Source organism: Natator depressus, chromosome 7, assembly GCF_965152275.1.
Source record: "Natator depressus isolate rNatDep1 chromosome 7, rNatDep2.hap1, whole genome shotgun sequence".
NCBI lineage: Eukaryota > Metazoa > Chordata > Testudines > Cheloniidae > Natator > Natator depressus.
Window position 1 is genome coordinate 21,948,393 of NC_134240.1, and position 17,817 is coordinate 21,966,209.

The 17,817-nt window shown below is 49.5% G+C and overlaps 1 protein-coding gene across 2 annotated transcripts in view; it reads right to left on the minus strand.

The window, feature by feature from the left end:
- The window catches only part of PLXNA1 (plexin A1), a 516,682-nt gene that overhangs the window by 258,104 nt on the left and 240,761 nt on the right, over positions 1-17,817 (minus strand). Inside the window, exons 24-31 of one of the 2 annotated variants that reach the window (XM_074957635.1) lie at positions 16,236-16,382; positions 14,752-14,911; positions 13,646-13,749; positions 12,780-12,876; positions 11,891-12,081; positions 9,709-9,878; positions 5,929-6,141; positions 140-290 (exon numbers count right to left, since the gene is read on the minus strand). The exons of the other annotated variant lie outside the window; for it this stretch is intronic. Coding sequence (XP_074813736.1) covers positions 140-290; positions 5,929-6,141; positions 9,709-9,878; positions 11,891-12,081; positions 12,780-12,876; positions 13,646-13,749; positions 14,752-14,911; positions 16,236-16,382 — 1,233 coding nt within the window. The remainder of the gene's footprint in view (positions 1-139; positions 291-5,928; positions 6,142-9,708; positions 9,879-11,890; positions 12,082-12,779; positions 12,877-13,645; positions 13,750-14,751; positions 14,912-16,235; positions 16,383-17,817) is intronic. 2 annotated transcript variants of the gene reach the window in all.

The following is a 17,817-nucleotide window of genomic DNA, read 5'->3' on the forward strand; positions in this document are numbered from 1 at the left end:
CAATCTTCCCCTCTCTGTATTTCCTGTGAGATAATTTTTCTGGGCAGCAAGAGGGGGAATGCAGAAACTGGGCGGGGGTGGGATGGGGGGCGGGGGGAGGCTTGCATGAAAACAAGATGCCCCACCCCCTTTGACTTACCTCATCCTTGTACTTGGTGATGTATGAGTAGATCTCGTGCAGCGCACTCATGCTGTTGAACTGGCTCAGATGTAACCGGGACTGCTCCGCCAGGTAAGCACTCATGTCCTGGTCACTGATTGCTGGCATTTTAGCAATATCTGCATAATATCTACAGCAGGTAGGAGAAACAGAATAGTGTGTCTGAAACAGGGAGAGGTAGAAAGGGGAAAGGGGCAGGCCTCCACGGGACTCCCTCTGAGAACACCCTGTGGGAAGACTGAAATGTGACTACAAGGAGCCTTTTGTTTCACAGTAATACTGGTGCTTTTCATCAACAGATCTCAAAGTGCTTTACAAAGGAGGTCAGTATCAGGATCCCCACTTTATAGCTGGGGTAACTGAGGCGCAGAAAGGGGAAGGGATAAGTCACCCAACCATCAAGTGGCAGAGCAGGAATTAATTGAACCCAGGTCCCCTGGAGCCCATTCCAGTGCTCTATCTAAAGAGCCACACTACCTCCCCCTTAAATTAACTTCTTGTTACACTGAAGCAGTTGGGATAGTTAAAGTCAGGTGTTCTCAATGATCCACCTGCCATCCTCAAATCACCCACGATTCCCTTCCATGACCTCCCAAACAACCTACTTTTGCCCTCATGACCCAATATCCCCAAATCCTTTCTGCTATTCCAGTCAAAAGCCCTGCCCCCCGGTGCGGCCGTATGTAACAATTTCTTGTTGCAGTGATTCTCTTTAAGTTTACTGTGTCACAGAAAGCCAAATACGGCATTTCACATTCAGTGCATACACTTGTGATAATTTCACATCCACATCTATACTGTACACATCCATACTGAACATTTAATGAATTGCACCTTCCTCGGTGATGTATATTCAGTAGCCCTTATTACTGCGGCTAGTTGTGCTTGGAAAGGTTACTGCACAACAGAAAAGTCAGAAAACATTGGGCTTTTAGTGAAAACAGATTCTGCAGAAAACGTGAGAAACGTCAGAAAACAGCTTGATGAGCCACCATGGGGTCATGACCCTGAGGCTGAGAACCCTGCTTTACCGGAATCAGCAACAGAAAATGTGACTTCACCCTGACTAACGCTTCATGGCATCAGTACCCAGACAGCACTCACTGTTAGCCAGAAGCTTGATGGGGCAGGTAATCTAGCATTCCACTGAAGTGTTTTGACCATTGCTGGAGGAAGGATACTGGCTTAAATGGACCAGTGGACCAATGAGGTATCATAGGAGATGGACCAACGGCCTCACCCACTCCTAGATGGCCCACTGATCTGATTGGGTAGGGCAAGAGGGGGGCATATGGGACTAGATGGCTCATTGGTATGCTCAGTAAATTCAGGCAACTGTATAAATTGGGACCCAAGGGGATTCAAAGCCAGGCACCCAGACTAATGGCAGGTGCATCATCCCAGCATCATCTGATGTGCTTAGTCGTCTCCCGCATTCACATGTCATCCACAGGGGCAGGACGTTCTTGCACAAGCCATACAAGTATCTCCCGTGCTGCCCTCAATGGCAGGGGCTCCCAGTGCATGCAAGGGACGTACATCACTTCCTGAGGTAAAAGCAAGGCCTGGCTGGACTGAGGTGAGCTTTCCTGGGTAGCAGCTCAGCCATTCCCAGAACAGAAACCTACCAGGCACTGTGCTCAGGATGGCTGCCTTTAAACATTTCCCACAGGCACATGCTAATATTTGTTTCCCTAAAGATATTTTGAAAAAATTTCAGGGCAAAACGATCAAATGTATGGTCTCCATTTTTGTGCGGGGAGAAAGTAAAGCTGCAAACTCTGAGGGCAAACTGAGGTCCCTTCAGCAATCAGGTTCTTAATACCTTCACAGGCTTCTCCTTCAAAACAGCGCTGTCCTCGACAATCAGGCCTCGCCACTCCCAATACCTGTAAATACTGAGTGCAAATCCCACCCAAACCTTGCTTTATCTCTCGTGACCCCAGAGAAATGAAACGCCAACGCAATTCAAAGTCAACATTCTGGCACTGATTATTAGCATCATCATCATTAGCTGAATCCAGTCTCACTGAGGTGGAACAATGCTGAGTCAGGCATTTGGGTGGGAGCAGATGGCAGCGTAACACCTTCAGGAGATGAACATGAGCCCCACTCTATCCTATGGTACTGAGAGCAGCCAAGAGCTCATGTTAAGATGCTTATGCAGGGCAGTGCCCAGCAGGAGTTCCAGCTATACTTGGAACGGGGAGGCTGGAGGCTCCGCAGATTCCGACAGAGCTAGAGAGTCTGACTCTTCACCCTCTAAGGAGCTGTGGAGAACAAAGGTTTGAGCATAGACTTGCCAACTACAGCAGGCCCCAAGGGATCCACTGTGCAGCTGAGGACATCAGATGTAGTTTCTCATCCATTTCCACTCAGATTCTTTCTTACAGGATAGAAAACACCTTTCATCCACTTCAGGAACATGAGGGCAGAAAGACCAAGCCTTGAGCCTCACAGTTTCCAGCCATCTTCTAAATTAATGGCCACTGAAATCACACCAAAATCCTCCAGGGCATGCTGTAAGGTTGAGTTTGCCTGGGAACCCAGCTGCCTGGACCACGCTGTCTGAAATGCCCTTGATGGGAGGCGGGACTCCATGGCAGGTGAAGGCATGACGAGGGGCTCCCACGGCAGATGCTTGCATCCATGGCTGCAGTACAAGATCTTCAGCCAAAAGGAAGCAGAGAATCCTTTCTGGATCAAGACTTATGCAGGGAATGAGGGGCCACAATTATTTTTCAGTGAACATACTGACATCTCTAATGGACCGACATCCCATGGATTGCTAATGTTCCAGCTGGATTCCTACAAGCCGAGAGATCACACCTTGCATAACAGTGACTCAGGATGCAGCCAGCCTGGAAGCAAAACTGAGTGTCTCTCTCTCCTCCCCCCTTACTGTGTGCTCACCCTTTTAACTCTGTTTCTTCCCTGGAGTGGCCAACTGGCAAACTGCCCTTTTTTTGCCTGGTGCCTGGGTATCATGATGATGGACTTAACAGACAGATCTTCCATTGGGACTGCCAGGTTCAGTCAATCACCCTCCCTTCATTCAAACCCTTCCTTCTGCAAAGCTTTGCAAAGATAATCCTCCAAAGAAAGAAACTGCAGTTACACAACAAAGCCCCACCACAAATGACAGGTGGGAAATCCAACCTCTTAGCCCAGAGAGGATAACCTGCTCCCCACCGGGCAGCCCAGTTCTCTTCTTACCTGCTGTGGCCTGCTAACATTCTTCTTGTGTTTTCAGTCAAATTGAGGTTCTAAGATCCTCAGGGCAGGAACCTTGTCTTTCAATTTGCCTGCAAAGCGCCATGCATGCCCCTATGGAGTTATATAAATATTTAATGCGGAAAACCATTACATGAACATTATTTAGGAGGCAAAATCAAGCAGTCAAAAGTTAGGTAATGCCAGATTTATGGTTGCCCGTGCAATTTCAATTTGGCCCTTTGTGTGGCCATCCTGTGCACTGAATGACACAGGGGTCCTGTGGGGAAAACGGAACGTGGTCATGTAGTTAAAGACTGTATCATTATGCATACGCACAAGAAGGCAGAATTAAGGTTGCACAGGCAACTTTAAATCTGGCATTTCCTAACTTTTGAGTGTTCAGCTTTGCACCCTAAATAACTTTATGTATGTAATTTCCTAGGTTTTCTTTAAAAAAATGAAGGTTAAAAAATCAATTATAATTGACTGTTACAACACCCAACCATACATCACAAGTAGGGCTTGAACCAGGAACTTTCAGCATTGCAGCACAGCCATCTACTACTTGAGTCACAGAACCTGCTACATCAGCTAATGACAGGAGAAGGCTATTATCCCAGAATGGGGGATGGGCTACTGGGCAAGGTGCTAGGCTGAAGGATAGTTGGGGGGATCCTGGCCTGGTTCTCCCCCCTAATCCCTGCTATCGCTGCTCTGGCAGCACCTGGGAAGTCCCAGTGTAGTGGCAACAGCTGCTGCTGCTTTGACAGTGGCATGGGCTCTGCCTTACAATGTTCGCATTCAATTATTATTTTAGAAGCCTCCCAAACTTTTCCTGAGGAGCAGACATGAGAGAAGAGAAATGGCAATTTTCAACACTTTGTATCTCAGCAAAACCTGAATAGATTTTCAGGAACAAAGAAGAGGCACTTCTCGAGCCCAAGGGCTTTCTCCTTGATGAATTTCAAAGGTCTGCTGCAAACAATGGAGGTTAGAGCTTTTGACAAGGATCACAAGAATCTCTTACAATAGAAAACGTTAGGCAATCTCAAAACAGACGTCACTACCAGCTCCCCTATAAACAATCATAAATGACTGCCTCCAAATGTCAACACCAAAACAAGACACTAAGGGGCTCCACTAGCAGGCAGATGCCCTGGCCTCCTGAACTTTCCACTTCCTAGAAGACCACCTTCCAGCAGATAGATAGTGAGACTCTTCTGCCATCCACCTGTGAAGGATTCTCCATAGAAAAATCACTGCATTAACCAAGCCCTCTTCAGTATGATGTTCTCTGTCATGCTTACAGATGCCTTTCCTGACTGAGACTCCAGGATCGGCATCAGATACCGGACTGATGGCAAGCTTTTCAAGCTGCTGAGGCTACAGGCAAAGATGAAGGTACAGGAAGTGACTCTTCGTGACCTTCTGTTTGCTGATGACTGTTCCCTGAATGCCAAATCTCAGTCTGACATGTAGCAGAGTATGGACTATTTATCTTCAGCTTGTGACAATTTTGGTCTCACAATCAACATCAAGAAGACAAAAGTGATGTACCAACCTGCACCAAGAAAGCCTTATGTAGAGCCTGCTATCACAGTGAATAGCCAAACCCTGCCGGCAGTGGACAAGTTCGCCTACCTTGGCAGTACACTCTCACATGCAGTTCACATCAACGATGAAACCAATGCCAGAATTGTCAAAGCAAGCATGGTCTTTGGCAGACTATGTGCAAATGTGTTGGAGCGCAGAGGCATTAAGCAACAAACAAAACTGAAGGTCTACAAAGCCATTGTGTTGCCCAATTTGACGTATGCCTGCAAAACCTGGACGATGTACAGACACCATGTTATGAAGCTGTCTGAGGAAACTGATGAAAATAAGATGGCAAGACAAGGTTCCAGATACTGAGGTTCTCATACAGGAAGATATTCCAAGTATCCATCCTCTGTTGAAGAAGTCACAGGTGAGATGGGCAGACCACGTCACCAGAATGACAGATGAGTGACTGCCAAAGAAGATCTTTTACGGCGAGCTAAAGCTGGGAAAGCGCTCTCAGGGAGGCCAGAAGAAACGTTTCAAAGACTCCCTCAAGTTATCATTGGGGCGTTTCAACATTGACCCAGAGTTTTGGGAAGATCTCGATCATGATCGTTCTACCTGGTGAAGCCTCATCCATACTGGAGCTACAGCCAGTAGAGGAGAACTACTAAGGCAGAGCAGAAGTGCCAGCAGTGTAAACCTCACAATAGCAGCATGTCCTCTGTTAATCAAGTAACCCATAGTGGCATCTCTTGTTCAGTGTGCCATAGACAGTTCAAAGCTCAAATTGGCTTGATCAGCCGCTCACGTGTTCACAGAAACCAAACCAATCAATGATGTCATGGTCATCTTCGAACTCAAAGGATGAACAACCACCTAGAAGAATCACTGCATTAATCAAATCCTCTAACCATGCACAATGAGGACTATGAGGTCTGAAATCCCCCCATATGCATATTGCAGACATAATGTATATACAGCAAGGAGGAAGCAATGCTGACGTCACTCACCTTTCTACCCAGCTCTTGTAGTTGGGGATGTCCTTGGCATACAGTAGTTTGTTGGAGGGAGAGTCTTTCCCTAGCTTGTGCTCAGAAGTTGAGCAGGAGTCCATGAATGTCTGTGCCACCACAGATAGGCAAGCATCAGTAATACTGTTCTTGTGAATGTCAAACACGAACTGGGGGTTCTTAATCACATTCACCCAAAAACGCAGAGGTAGACTGAGGAAAGAAAGAACAGAGATGGTCACTGCAGGAAACAAGCCCCCAGACAGGAGCTAGTGCAGACAGAGCCCCAACAGCTTCCTGAATTTTGCAGATTCAAGCCTGAATTTGGCAGAGTCTTCTCCCCCAACCCCACAAAAAGATAAGCAATTTGGGGAAAAAATTCATTCACCTATAGCCCTAATGGCACCCTGGACATCTGGGCTACCACACCCTCAGGCTTATCCTGAATATGGTCATTTCTATCCACTGAGCACAGTAAGAGAGAGGCCTCGGGGGAGGAATTTCTTGACCTTGTCAGCAATTTCAAAGAGGGCAGAGGTGATCGGGACCTGAGGATGCTTTGGGGACCCTGCATCAGTTTGCTGTCAAATGATGATTGTAGGTGCTAGGAAAGATTCCCTAATCACTACAGCCTGCCTCTGTCTCATCCAGTAGCAATGCTGGTTAGGAAGAAATCAGCTCCTATCCTGCAGCTCCCACTTCGCACAGCTTTGGTCATAGACACTTCACCCCAGTGGGATTTGTGGGCACGGAACCAGGAATTTAAGTGCCCTACCCCTCAGAAGAGCCCAGGCGTTACTGATCAGATGCAGCACGGCACAAAGAGGACACAGCTATGACCATGTGCCTGTAACATGAGGATGTCCACCTGAAGTGTTGTACGTAAGACACGGGAGGTAACTGTCCCGTTCTATTTGGCACCAGTGAGGCCTCAGCTGGAGCACTATGTCCAGTTTTGGGCACCACCCTTTACAAAAGATATGGACAAACTGGAGGGAGCAACAAAAATGATAAAAGGGTTAGAAAACCTGGACCTATGAGGAAAAATTAAAAAATTGGACATGTTTAGTCTTGAGAAAAGATTGAGGGGGGACCTGAAAACACTCTTCAAAAATATGTTAAGGGCTGTTATAAAGAGGATGAGGATCAATTGTTCTCCATGTCCACTGAACACAGGACAAGTAGTAATGGGCTTAATCTGAGGCAAGGGAGATTTAAGTTAGATATTAGACAAAATGTTCTAGCTATAAAGGTAATCAAGCTCTGAGGTAGGCTTTCAAGGGAGGTTGTGGAATCCCTGTCACTGTAGATTTTTAAGAAAGGGTTAGACAAAAACCTGTCAGGGATGGCCTAGGTATACTTGGCCTGCCTCAGCACAGGGGGCTGGACTTGATGACTAGAGCCCTGCAGATCTGTGGATATCCGCTTTACATCCGTGGACCATCCGTGGACCACAAAGGGTTCTATTGATGACCTCACAAGGTTCCTTCCAGTCCTACATTTCTGTGATTCTAAGATGGGGCCAAGCATCTTAGAGGTCTAGCATCATGTGGACTCAACTTTAGTATTCCTCATAGGCCAAGTCACACAGGAGAGGAGGAAGCCAATGACCCCAGGCGCTGATGGTTCCCAGGTACTCCCCTCCTGGAGTCTACGCATGTAGGCATTCGTTCTACTTTAGGGGTTTTCCCCTCCCTTGGGTTATTGTAGCTATCTGGGGCATGGGTGCTGGTGGAGGACAATCTACAAACCTCATGTACCCAGGGCCTAGGGAGGGTGTCCCTGGAATGTACGTCAGTGAATGATGTTTTTAATGCATTCCAACACAGATCTCCTATCCTTCTGAAGTAACTACAACACTGCAGGGACTCCTAAAGATTTTGTATGGCATACGGGTCTGGGAGAGACTTTGCTTTGGAATAGTTCCCTGCTAGCCCACTGCCACAATGGGGTCTTCAAGGATCTTAAAGGAAGGCCATCACAGTATTCTTCCTCTCTTTCCTGTCCAACCACTACCTCCCAAGTGAGTTGTCTCCGTTCCAAGCCCTCTGGGTGTCCTTTCCCTCCCCTTTCCTCACACACACTCATAACCCCAAATCCCACCTTATCAGAAAACCAAAGCGTCCACAGCCCATTGATCAAAACCTCAGGAGTCCCGTTTAACCCCTCTGAACACTGCTACTGCCTTAGCTCCTAGGACCGGCTCAGCTGTCCGCTCCTATTCCACGGGAGTGCATTCCATTCCCATTGAACAGCCCTTGCTTATGCCCAGACCCTATGGCTTATGCCAAATTGTGCAAAGTCTCCTTCCCCACTCAGCTGATCCTTTCTAAAACCTCTCGCAGAACTTTACAGAGGTCCCAGACAGGCTCATGTGGGAGGAAAATTGTTGGACTCTTTAAGGGACTCACTAGGGCATTTATTATCAGAGGAAAATGTAGGCTACATCAGATATTGAGATAGCAAATCTATGAATCAGATAGGCTCACAGCATGAGAGGGGAATCCTGGCTAGTGACAGACCAAGTGCTTGCTCACAGCACATATACGTGCCCCTCTTCTATTCTATCCTTATACCAGCCTCCTCTCAGTAGCATCTAACTCTCATTTGAAGGTCCTCAGAGATCGATCCCTGGAATAAAGCTCCTCAGAACCCCTCTAAGCTTCCCTGTGTCATCAACAATGCTTCTGTCTAAGATGCCAAATGCTGGGCTCCCCGGGACTCTTATAATGAGGGTGCCGGATGCACATACGTATTTCAATCCGTGAAGGGAGCGGCCTCAAGAAAATCAGCTCCACACATCGAATTAGCGCCCAGAGATAAGCGTGAACATTAGTATGCAGGAGCCCGCATCCCAGGCCCTGTGGAACTGGGCTCCCCCCGCCCACCAACTCCTTCCTTCCTTTAATATAGAAAGCAGAGTTATAAATCAGTTCCGAGCGTTTCCGCACTCTCATATCTCCATTTAAAAATGTTTCTTTTCCTGCCCTGCTAATTGCCGACAGTTACTGAACTATACAAAAGCAATTTGGCTGCCATTTAACAAATGCCAGACATGGGAACGTATGTACTCGTTGCCAGTAGCGGCAAGGAGATCAGAGAGATGAAATCAGTGAGGCAGCAGAAAAGAAGAATGCCGGGCGAGGGGGGAGTTGTGGAGAAGCAAAGCCTATATAAAGCGGAGTGCTAGCCCCATCACATTGCTCACGGAGATCTCATCAACACCTGCCCCCCTTTTCCGGAAGCGATTAGCAAGCCTGATGGGTTGGCTCTTCAGGCTAGGCTAGGGAGGATGCATGTGTGGTATTACACTACCTTCATTACGACATGCGTGGCTATGTGGCAGGCTGGGGTGCACATCACAAACACGGTTAGGATGGGTGGCACGAAAACATAGCCCAGGGTTTGCAAAGGCGCCGAGGGAGTTAGGGGCCCACGTCCCATGAATCTCCAGGTGAGCTGGGCATTTAACTGCACAGCCCAGCCATAGTTCAATCACGGAGCACCTAGTACTTCAGGATATGACACTTATGGGAAGGGTGGCATGGCTGGGACTACTTGTTATAGCAGAACGTGCCTGGGGCTCACCCACCCCAAGAAATACTGGTATACAAGTAGGCCTAGGTGTCCTGTGTTTCCAGCTGACCCAGGTCACTTTTAGTGTTAATCTGCCCTGGCTGAGGTTGGCATAATCAAATTTCACCTCAGAAGCTGGGAGACGTTCATTAGCTGGGATAGTACAAATGGGAACGCTGACACCCCTCCCACCTGCCCAATTACCAGTTACTCTTCCAGGTGTGCCGGACGTCATAATCGTTGATCTGATGTTTGTCGGCTTGTTCGTCCAGAAAGTCGAACATGTACTTGATGGCCAGGGGCAGGGCGCTCCCGCGGTGTGCCGTGCTGAAGATGGTCTCAAACAGGTCATCGACGAACTTCTGCAAGGTGCCCTGGAGATGAGAAAGGGAGAGTGGCTGCTAAGTACTGCCCAGAAAGTCATGCACTGGAAGAAAGGAGAAAGCAATGGGGCTAGCGATCAATTTCAGATCTTAACCTGACTGCTACCAACAGTAATGGGCCATCATCTGAGATGGGGCTGGGGGGAGGAGGGCCGAAGCAAAAGGAGGTACCAAGGAAATCAGTGGACCACACTGGTCCTTAATGGGGAGAATACACTGTGGTGACAAGATGATCTCACAAGCCTGCGTCAGAAATTCTGGGGTGTTGTCTGGCATCATAACTCAAGCCACTACATGTCCACCCCAAAAGAGAAATATATTGTGCTGCTTTACAACATGGCATAGTCCTTCCTTCATAGTCACTGCCCTGTCTGAATAATGAGGGAAACCCATTCGCATTATTCATTTTTCTATGGCGCTGTATTGTTTGGTTAGTGGATTCCAAAGTTAGATGTGGTTGTGGCTTTTAACCCCTGGTGAGCGGAACTCAACTTGGAAACCCAACTGAAAGGAACTACTTGGAATTAACTAATCAAATGAAAAATACCATATAGACCAAGTGACTCCCATTATGGTATCTGAGTCCTTCACCAACATTAATGAATCTACCCTGAGCTCCCGTACGAGCTGGGGAAGTATTATCCCCATTATACAGATGGGGAACACAGACACATAAGTGCTAAGTGAACCTGGATCTCCTGAGTCCTGATTCAGTGCCGTAGCCACGAGCCCACCCTTCCTCTCTAGGTCAGTCTCAGACATACAGCAGCTGCTGTGCTACAGAAGGTTTTGAGCATGCCCAAGTAAGAGGAACTTGCCCTGATGCCAAATGTATGAAGTACATCATCATTATTTCTTCAGTGAGCACCTCAAAAGTGTGCTAGGCACTATACAAAGAAACAAGACATGGTCCCTGCCCCTGAGACATTACAGTCTAATGTCTCTGACTTGCTGCCAAATGCACCAGGTCCATCCCAGATAGAATGCACCGGCTGTGTTACTGACTACATTAGCTCTGCGAGGGCAGAACATATTCGATTTGCTTCTGAATATTCCAGGTTTGTTCTACCATGCCACTGATCTCCACCAGAGCTGGAAATATAACAGCAGTGCAGGTCACCAGCAGTGAAGGAGTTAAAGTCCATAGCAGATTGCTACAGTTGGTTTGGAGGAGAAGGAATACCTTATAGCATGTGTATCTCAGCTCCTGCAATTAACAGGGGTCCCTCCCCTCAAAGCACAGCAGTAGGGTTTTGTCTGCCTCTCCTATTGACCGTACATGTGGCAATGGCAGAATTTAGGGCATTTGTGTCCTAAGCTATCCCAGCCCCTCTTTTGCAAATGCAAAGAACTGGTAAAATGATAACATCTCTCACCACCTGAACAACGAGCACTGGGGAAATCAGTGTTTGCAGCAACCAGTGGATGGGCAGAAGCTTTGCTTCTTCAACAGCCTTGCTGCAAAACTGGGCTTTGCAACTATTTTCTTAGCCAGATGTAATGGGTGCTGCAAGTGCTTGGTTAGGTGAAGAGACAGCAGGAATAAGGGTTGAGCCCCACTGTGGAGCTTGGCACTGGTGGGGGCTGAGTCTGAAGATAGCAGGGCAGGGTTATCTGGTGGACTATGGAGACAACAGGGAAGGGGCAGAGCCACCTGGTGGAACTCAAAGGCAACAGGACAGATGGGGCACATTTTGAACCCTGCTGGACGCAGCCGTAACAGTGGGAGGTACAAACCTCTGGGGCCAAGCTGCTGGGAGATCCGGGGGGAGGGTCGCAGTAGCTGCATGAACCTAATTCCAGACTGCTCCTTGCCCATAGGAGACATTAAAGGCATCTAGCCAGAATTATCTATATTTGACCTGTACTGTAACCAGGAAAGGAAGCTGGCTGGCTAGCACAATCAAGGGGATCCCAGGAATGGTTCCCAGTCAGCACCCTCATCTCCCACCTCCCCTCCCCCTTTGAATGCAACCAAGCAGCCTTGCTTCCCAGTACTGTACCTTGGTGGCCAACAGACGGGTCAGATAGATCTCAGACACCATCTTGCTGCCCCGGTCTCCCTCCCGCTGGTCCATGTGGTCATGATTCTTCACTAGGTGCCAAAGCTTGGTGCCACTCTCCAGGTCCGGTGTGATCATGGGGGTCCGTGAACGTAGACTGTCGGGGCTGCTGGCTGTCCGGAGCATGCTCTCTGTGGGAAAATCAAACGCAATGGGAACTTCCCTCCTGACTGAAACCCTAATCCTTGTCCGCTTCCCCTCTACCTCCCTTCCCTTTGCCGTCAGACAGGTGTCTACAGCACAACCACACCCACAATCTGGCCTCTTGCTTTAGTCTTAGCAGACTAAAAGGTCCCTTCCAGCCATGGTGGAGGCACGCTGGCAGGACAGTGTAAGCAAAGTTGCTCTGTACCTCTTCTGTACTGTACCTCTTCTGGGGTGCACAAAGGACTTCAGGCTACAAACTGCCAATGCAGCACCTCTTGTGCACCCGAAATTCACGTACACAAACCTTCCTTGGCTCGGATGTCCCTGTGCCTATTTGAGTTTGCAACCTGTGTTTTTGCTGTCTAGGAAGAGAGATCCCTTAACAGCTCTCCCTGTTTGCCCTGGATGTACATTTCCCCTGTGTACCACGTTGCACCAATAAAGGAGATGGGCATGTGGTTACCGGAAGCTGTGCTCACAGTCTGGATGGAGCCCAGAGCGAATGAGAGGGCACAAGAGAGCTGGGAGGTTTGGTGATGCTTGTTTCAATACATCATGCATTCTGTAGTCTGCCTCCTTTTCTGTTCTGTGCTTTGTGTCCACACCCTCGTCCCTGGCCCGTCCAGAAGGGCTGTTCCTGTTGGCTCCAGAGAGCAGCCTGTGGGATGTCCCCCACACTCACCGTATCTGCTGAGTGACTTGGTGAAGGTGGAAGAGTTGGAGATGTTGTACGCCGAGTTCTGCTTGGGCACCAGTGCCACAGAGGAGCCATCAGTCACCTAAAGGCAGAGCAGTGTGACCAGAATGTGACTCACAGAGATGCACAGAGAGGTTCTGCACAGCAAGGGGAATGCCACTGCAGCAGTGAGAAACCAGTAGCTTTTGGGGTCCACTAATGACACAGGAAACTCTGCGTCCCTTCCCCCTGCGCTGCACCTCTAGAGCACCAATCACCAGCTAATGCAAATCAGAACCACCCTTCTCCACAGACTCCATACAACAGAGCCTCCGGGGGTAGCAAGATCTTGGACCAATGGGAATCCCAACAGCTGCCTTGAAATTCAGATTAGATAATAGGGGTCCCTGATCTGGCCCTTCACTGACCTGTTACACACACACACACACACTCTGAAGGCCTCCAGTTGCAGTCTCATCCCTCCATCTGGGAAACACTAAACGGGATGCTCATCAGAACCAATGGATGCCGTTCCTTCACTCGCCGGTGGGTTTGCTGGGCAGGGAGATGAACAGTTTCATCTCCACTCTGTGAGGCTCACAGGTGTTGCCCGCCATCCCCAGATATTGAAACACTGGGCAGTGAACCTAAGTCTCTAGATGCCAGCCCACAGCAGTGGCCATTAGGCCCCCTGGCCTGGTCTCCCTGCAGCACTAGAAGTGAGGGACATGGACTGGCAGCCAAACCCAGTTCCCACAACATGCTAGGGAAGAAAATTAAACCTCCAGGTACCCAGGCTAGGCCAAGTTCCTTGACAGCTGGCAACTGCCCACTGCCCTACCCCAGTGGTTTACCCCCGTGGGCGACCTGACCTGGTAGTGGGCGAGGGTGTTGAGCCTTTTCCAGTCATTGTCTATCTTTGTGGTCACGTCTTCATCCTGCAGAATGATTCGGGCCATCCTGCCCTGCCGCCACTCTGCACCGATGAAAGAGAAAGGCAGGGAGTTAGTGGCATTCTAGATAGGACACAAAACGAATGGGAGGGGAAGAGGGAGAGAGAAGGAGCAAGGCCTGCTGAGCCCTGGCACAAACAGGTAGGAAGCTGCTCCCTCTACAGAGTATCTAATGCACTGGGCATGACGTGGGGTAAAAGCCATTTCTAAGCACCCAAGTGAAGAGGCCGGGCATCAGTTTGGGCCTGGCATCACTGAGCTAACTTTACTCCTCTGTTCTCCATCCTCCTGCCCCTCGCTGGGAATGGGATGGGTCATCATTTCTGGTCTCCTCTGCTCTAGTTTCAACCCACTGCCAGGAATGCTCATCACAAACCAACCCAGAGATGTCTCCAACCCACTGCCCTCCAGTTCTTACAATGCACAGTTTTATTCCCCAGGTTCCTCCTATCTTTGTTGTCACTGTGAGGATTCCTCCGTAGTTTGCAGCTGTTGCTTTGAGGTCAAAGCCACTAGCACCAGAACCCCAGCCAAGGTGGACCGAATGGTTCCTCCCCTGCTTTGGACCTTTAGTCAATGCTCCCTTCAAACCATTCCCCAGTGTCGCTGTTGGGAGATGTGTGGCTCTCCCACCCTCTCAGAGGGCCAAAACCATAATCTCTACACGGCCTGTCCTGGGCAGCCCGGAGGGTAGGAGTCCAGGCCTGGGAATTGCAGTCAGTGTGGAGCATTTAACACCAAGCTGTTCCCGTCATACACACTGCTGTGTGTACCCTGCATACTGAACAGCTAGCCCGTAGCTACTGGATACATTCTCTATGGTATGCAGTGGTGGATTAAGACAGGATCAGATGCAATGGCCCCTCTGGGTCACGTGTTCTACAGGACACCTGCATTGGGTGCTCTGCCTCCACCTTCTCTGGAAACAGACTAGCTTGAAGCCCCTCACATTAGGCTCTTCTAGTCCACATTGACTCTCCATCTGTCCTAGCCAACTGGCAAATGCCTCTGTCTCTTAATCTCACCCAGGTCCATGTCTCCTGCCTTCGGTCTCTGGGAGTAGGGCACGCCCTTGTAGACGGCATCTAGCAGCTTCTCCTTCACCTGTGTGATGGTGTCGCAATTCAGAACCTTGACAGGAATCTCGGGGGCATTCTCATTCTCAGGGTTCACGCAGTTCAGTGTCTGTACAACACAGAGAAGCAGAGAGACTTGTGTGATGGGACGCACCTCACCTTCGGCCAGGAACATGTAGCCAGGGACACAGGTGTCACAGCTGTCTACTGGCTGTGCCTCCACATCCAGGGGCATTTAGTTTTGAGGAGTGGCATCTCTGAAGCATTCCCCTGACCCCCAAACTGAATATAATTAACCCCCTCACTCCAGGAAGGCAGAGAGATATCAACAAGGGGATCCCAGCAGCCAGTAAACTAGAACAAACCCATAAAACTATGCAATCCCGAGCCACACCCATGCCTGGATATATTCCAGAGAACGTGGAATAGGAGAAGTCCCTATCCCCACCTTCTGGACAGCATAACATGGGACAATCAGCAGTGCCAACTTCACAGATGTCTTGTTGGGACAAAGCAATAGATGGTGCTTCAGGGAGACTATTCCTACATAATCTTAGGCCTGGCATACACTGAAAAATTAGGTTGGATTAACTAAATCGGGCAGGGGAGTGAAAAATCCAAGCTCCTGAGTGGGGAGATGGATTTCCTATGCCAATGGGAGAACCCCTCCTGTCTACACTGAAGCGCTACAGTGGCCCAGGTGTGCCACTATAGCGTTTTAAATGTAGACAGGCCCTTAGCTCTGAAAGGTAAAAGCTCAATGCATGTTCTGTGGATAATAGGCAATAGAAGGGTAACCAACCCCCCGCCCCCACGCTTCCAAAGCAATCCAAGTGAAGATAAGCAAGGAGGAGTCAGCACTGGGTTTAGTCATGGGAAGGGTTTTATTGAATCACCCAGAGGGGGTTGGACAGACAAGGCAATCAAGGTGGGTGGGGTGGGAGAAGGTGAGAGCTAGTACCTAATTCCAGGCTCTGGAAAGTAGGAAGAAGATATATAATACCCGCAGCCATCTCTGCCCTTTGCACAAACACCATCACCCTACCCCAGAAAACCCATCGGCTGATTGGTCCAAGCCCCTGCCCACAACGGGCTATGCTCAGTAGCATCTCCTTCCCCCTCCATCTCTGTCAGAGCCCCAGGGTGTGTCAGTGCACTGTATCCATCCGTCCAAGAGGGGGACTGACGTGTTTTAAGCTCTCCCAGGTCTGCTGTGATGGCGAGCCTTGTCATGCCACACCCACCCTCCCCAGGACACGCGAGGAACAATGCGGTCAAGGTAAGAAGCACGACCAGGGATGCTAGAGAGAGAAAAATGAAACATAAACTGCTCTCTGCAAAGTACCTTGGGCGCCTTAAAGACCTCGTTAAATAGCTGAACCTAGGGGTCCTGGCAAGAACCAGTCCTGGGCGAGGCTCCCGCTTGCACTAACCAGCATTTTGTAGTCAATCTGCTGCCGGATCAGCTTGTCTTCACTCAGCGAGTAGCGGGCCTCTCCGGTGATGGCGTCAATCGGTCCCTTCTCCATCTGCTGTTTGATGGCACAGTACAGCATAAAGAGAGGCTCTCCAGCACACTCCTATGGGGTAAAGGGAGGGGGGAAGAGCGAGAAGTGAGAGGGCACCAGACACCAACCCTAACCCGTCTAGGAAGCCCTCAGCTACTGCAAGGAGAAGCAGAATGCAGGAGTCTGCCGTGTCCTCTTAGGATCAATCACCAGTGTGTGGCCTCATAAATACTGTCCCCAGCACTTGCCAAGATAGTCCCAGGCCACCTTTCTGCAGCTCTGTTACCAACAGCAAAACGTATTATGTTGCCAAATGCTTTGGGGAGCATCAGCTATAAAACATTGCCTTAGGTGTGCACAAAAATGACCCGTGCTGTGATCTCAACAGCTGGGGCAAATGGAGGCAATTTACCTCCTTTTATCGCCCTCAGAACCAGCTGCTGCTTGTTTCATTGCTATTTTTAAATTAGAATCATAACCCCTAGCCCATTTTCACAATGCTTTCCAGCCATTCTCTGCCGAACCCTGCTCACGTGGGGGAGACGCAGGCAGAGAGGTTAAGCTCCAGATCAGAGAGTGAGTCAGCAGCAGAGCTAGTCTGTGCTCAGAGCACCCCTCTACATCTGATCTGGGCGAGCTCTGTCAGCCATCTTGGGTTTTCTGAGCTTGTGGAGTATAATCGATGGCCTGAACTGGCCAAGGGAAACCACCCATGAATGGGACACCCTGCCAAAGGGGATGGGGAGAGGTATCATCACGGACCCTACCCAAGGATTACAAAGCGGGAGGACCCAGGGTTACACCCTTAGCTTCCTTTAAGAGGCCAGAAGGATAAGTAGAAAACGCTGACATTACGGCGATGTGGACCACTGCCAGATTCAAGAGGCAGAAGGATTAAGAGGCCAACTCACTACCAACAACCTCATTCACTGGCTTCTCAGTGGAGGCTTGGGCCGAGTGATAGGGTTTCCTTCAATTCACCCAGTCATGTGGCCACCCACATTGCGTGCTTAGGAAGCAGGACATGTCCTCACTGTGAAACGTGCTAACCAACTCCTCTGCAACCCTTCAGCCACCACTGCCCCAGCATTCACGGCCCCGTAAAGAGGGGAAGGGGAGACAAACGGAAATGAGCATTACTACAGGATAGTGATGCATGAAAAGGGGCCACAATGGAAAATGTATTAAACTGCAACATTTTTGAAAAAGACAAGGCCAGGCCAAGGGTGTAGGTACGGTACCATTGTGCGCCAGGGGCTCTAGGAAGTGTGAGGGGGGATGGGATGGAAACGTACCGGGGTCAAGGCAAATGGAAGGGGTGAGGAGATGGAAGGGGGCCTGGGAGAGCAGGGATGTGAGAATGGGGAGAGCCAAGTCCCACAGCGATGACACTGCTAACATAGTGCCCCACAACTTGAACCTTCCCTCTGAACTGCCTCCAAGAAGCAGGCTTTACCCCTGACCAAACAGGGACAGGAAGAGGGGCGGGCGGGGGGCTAGAAAAAAA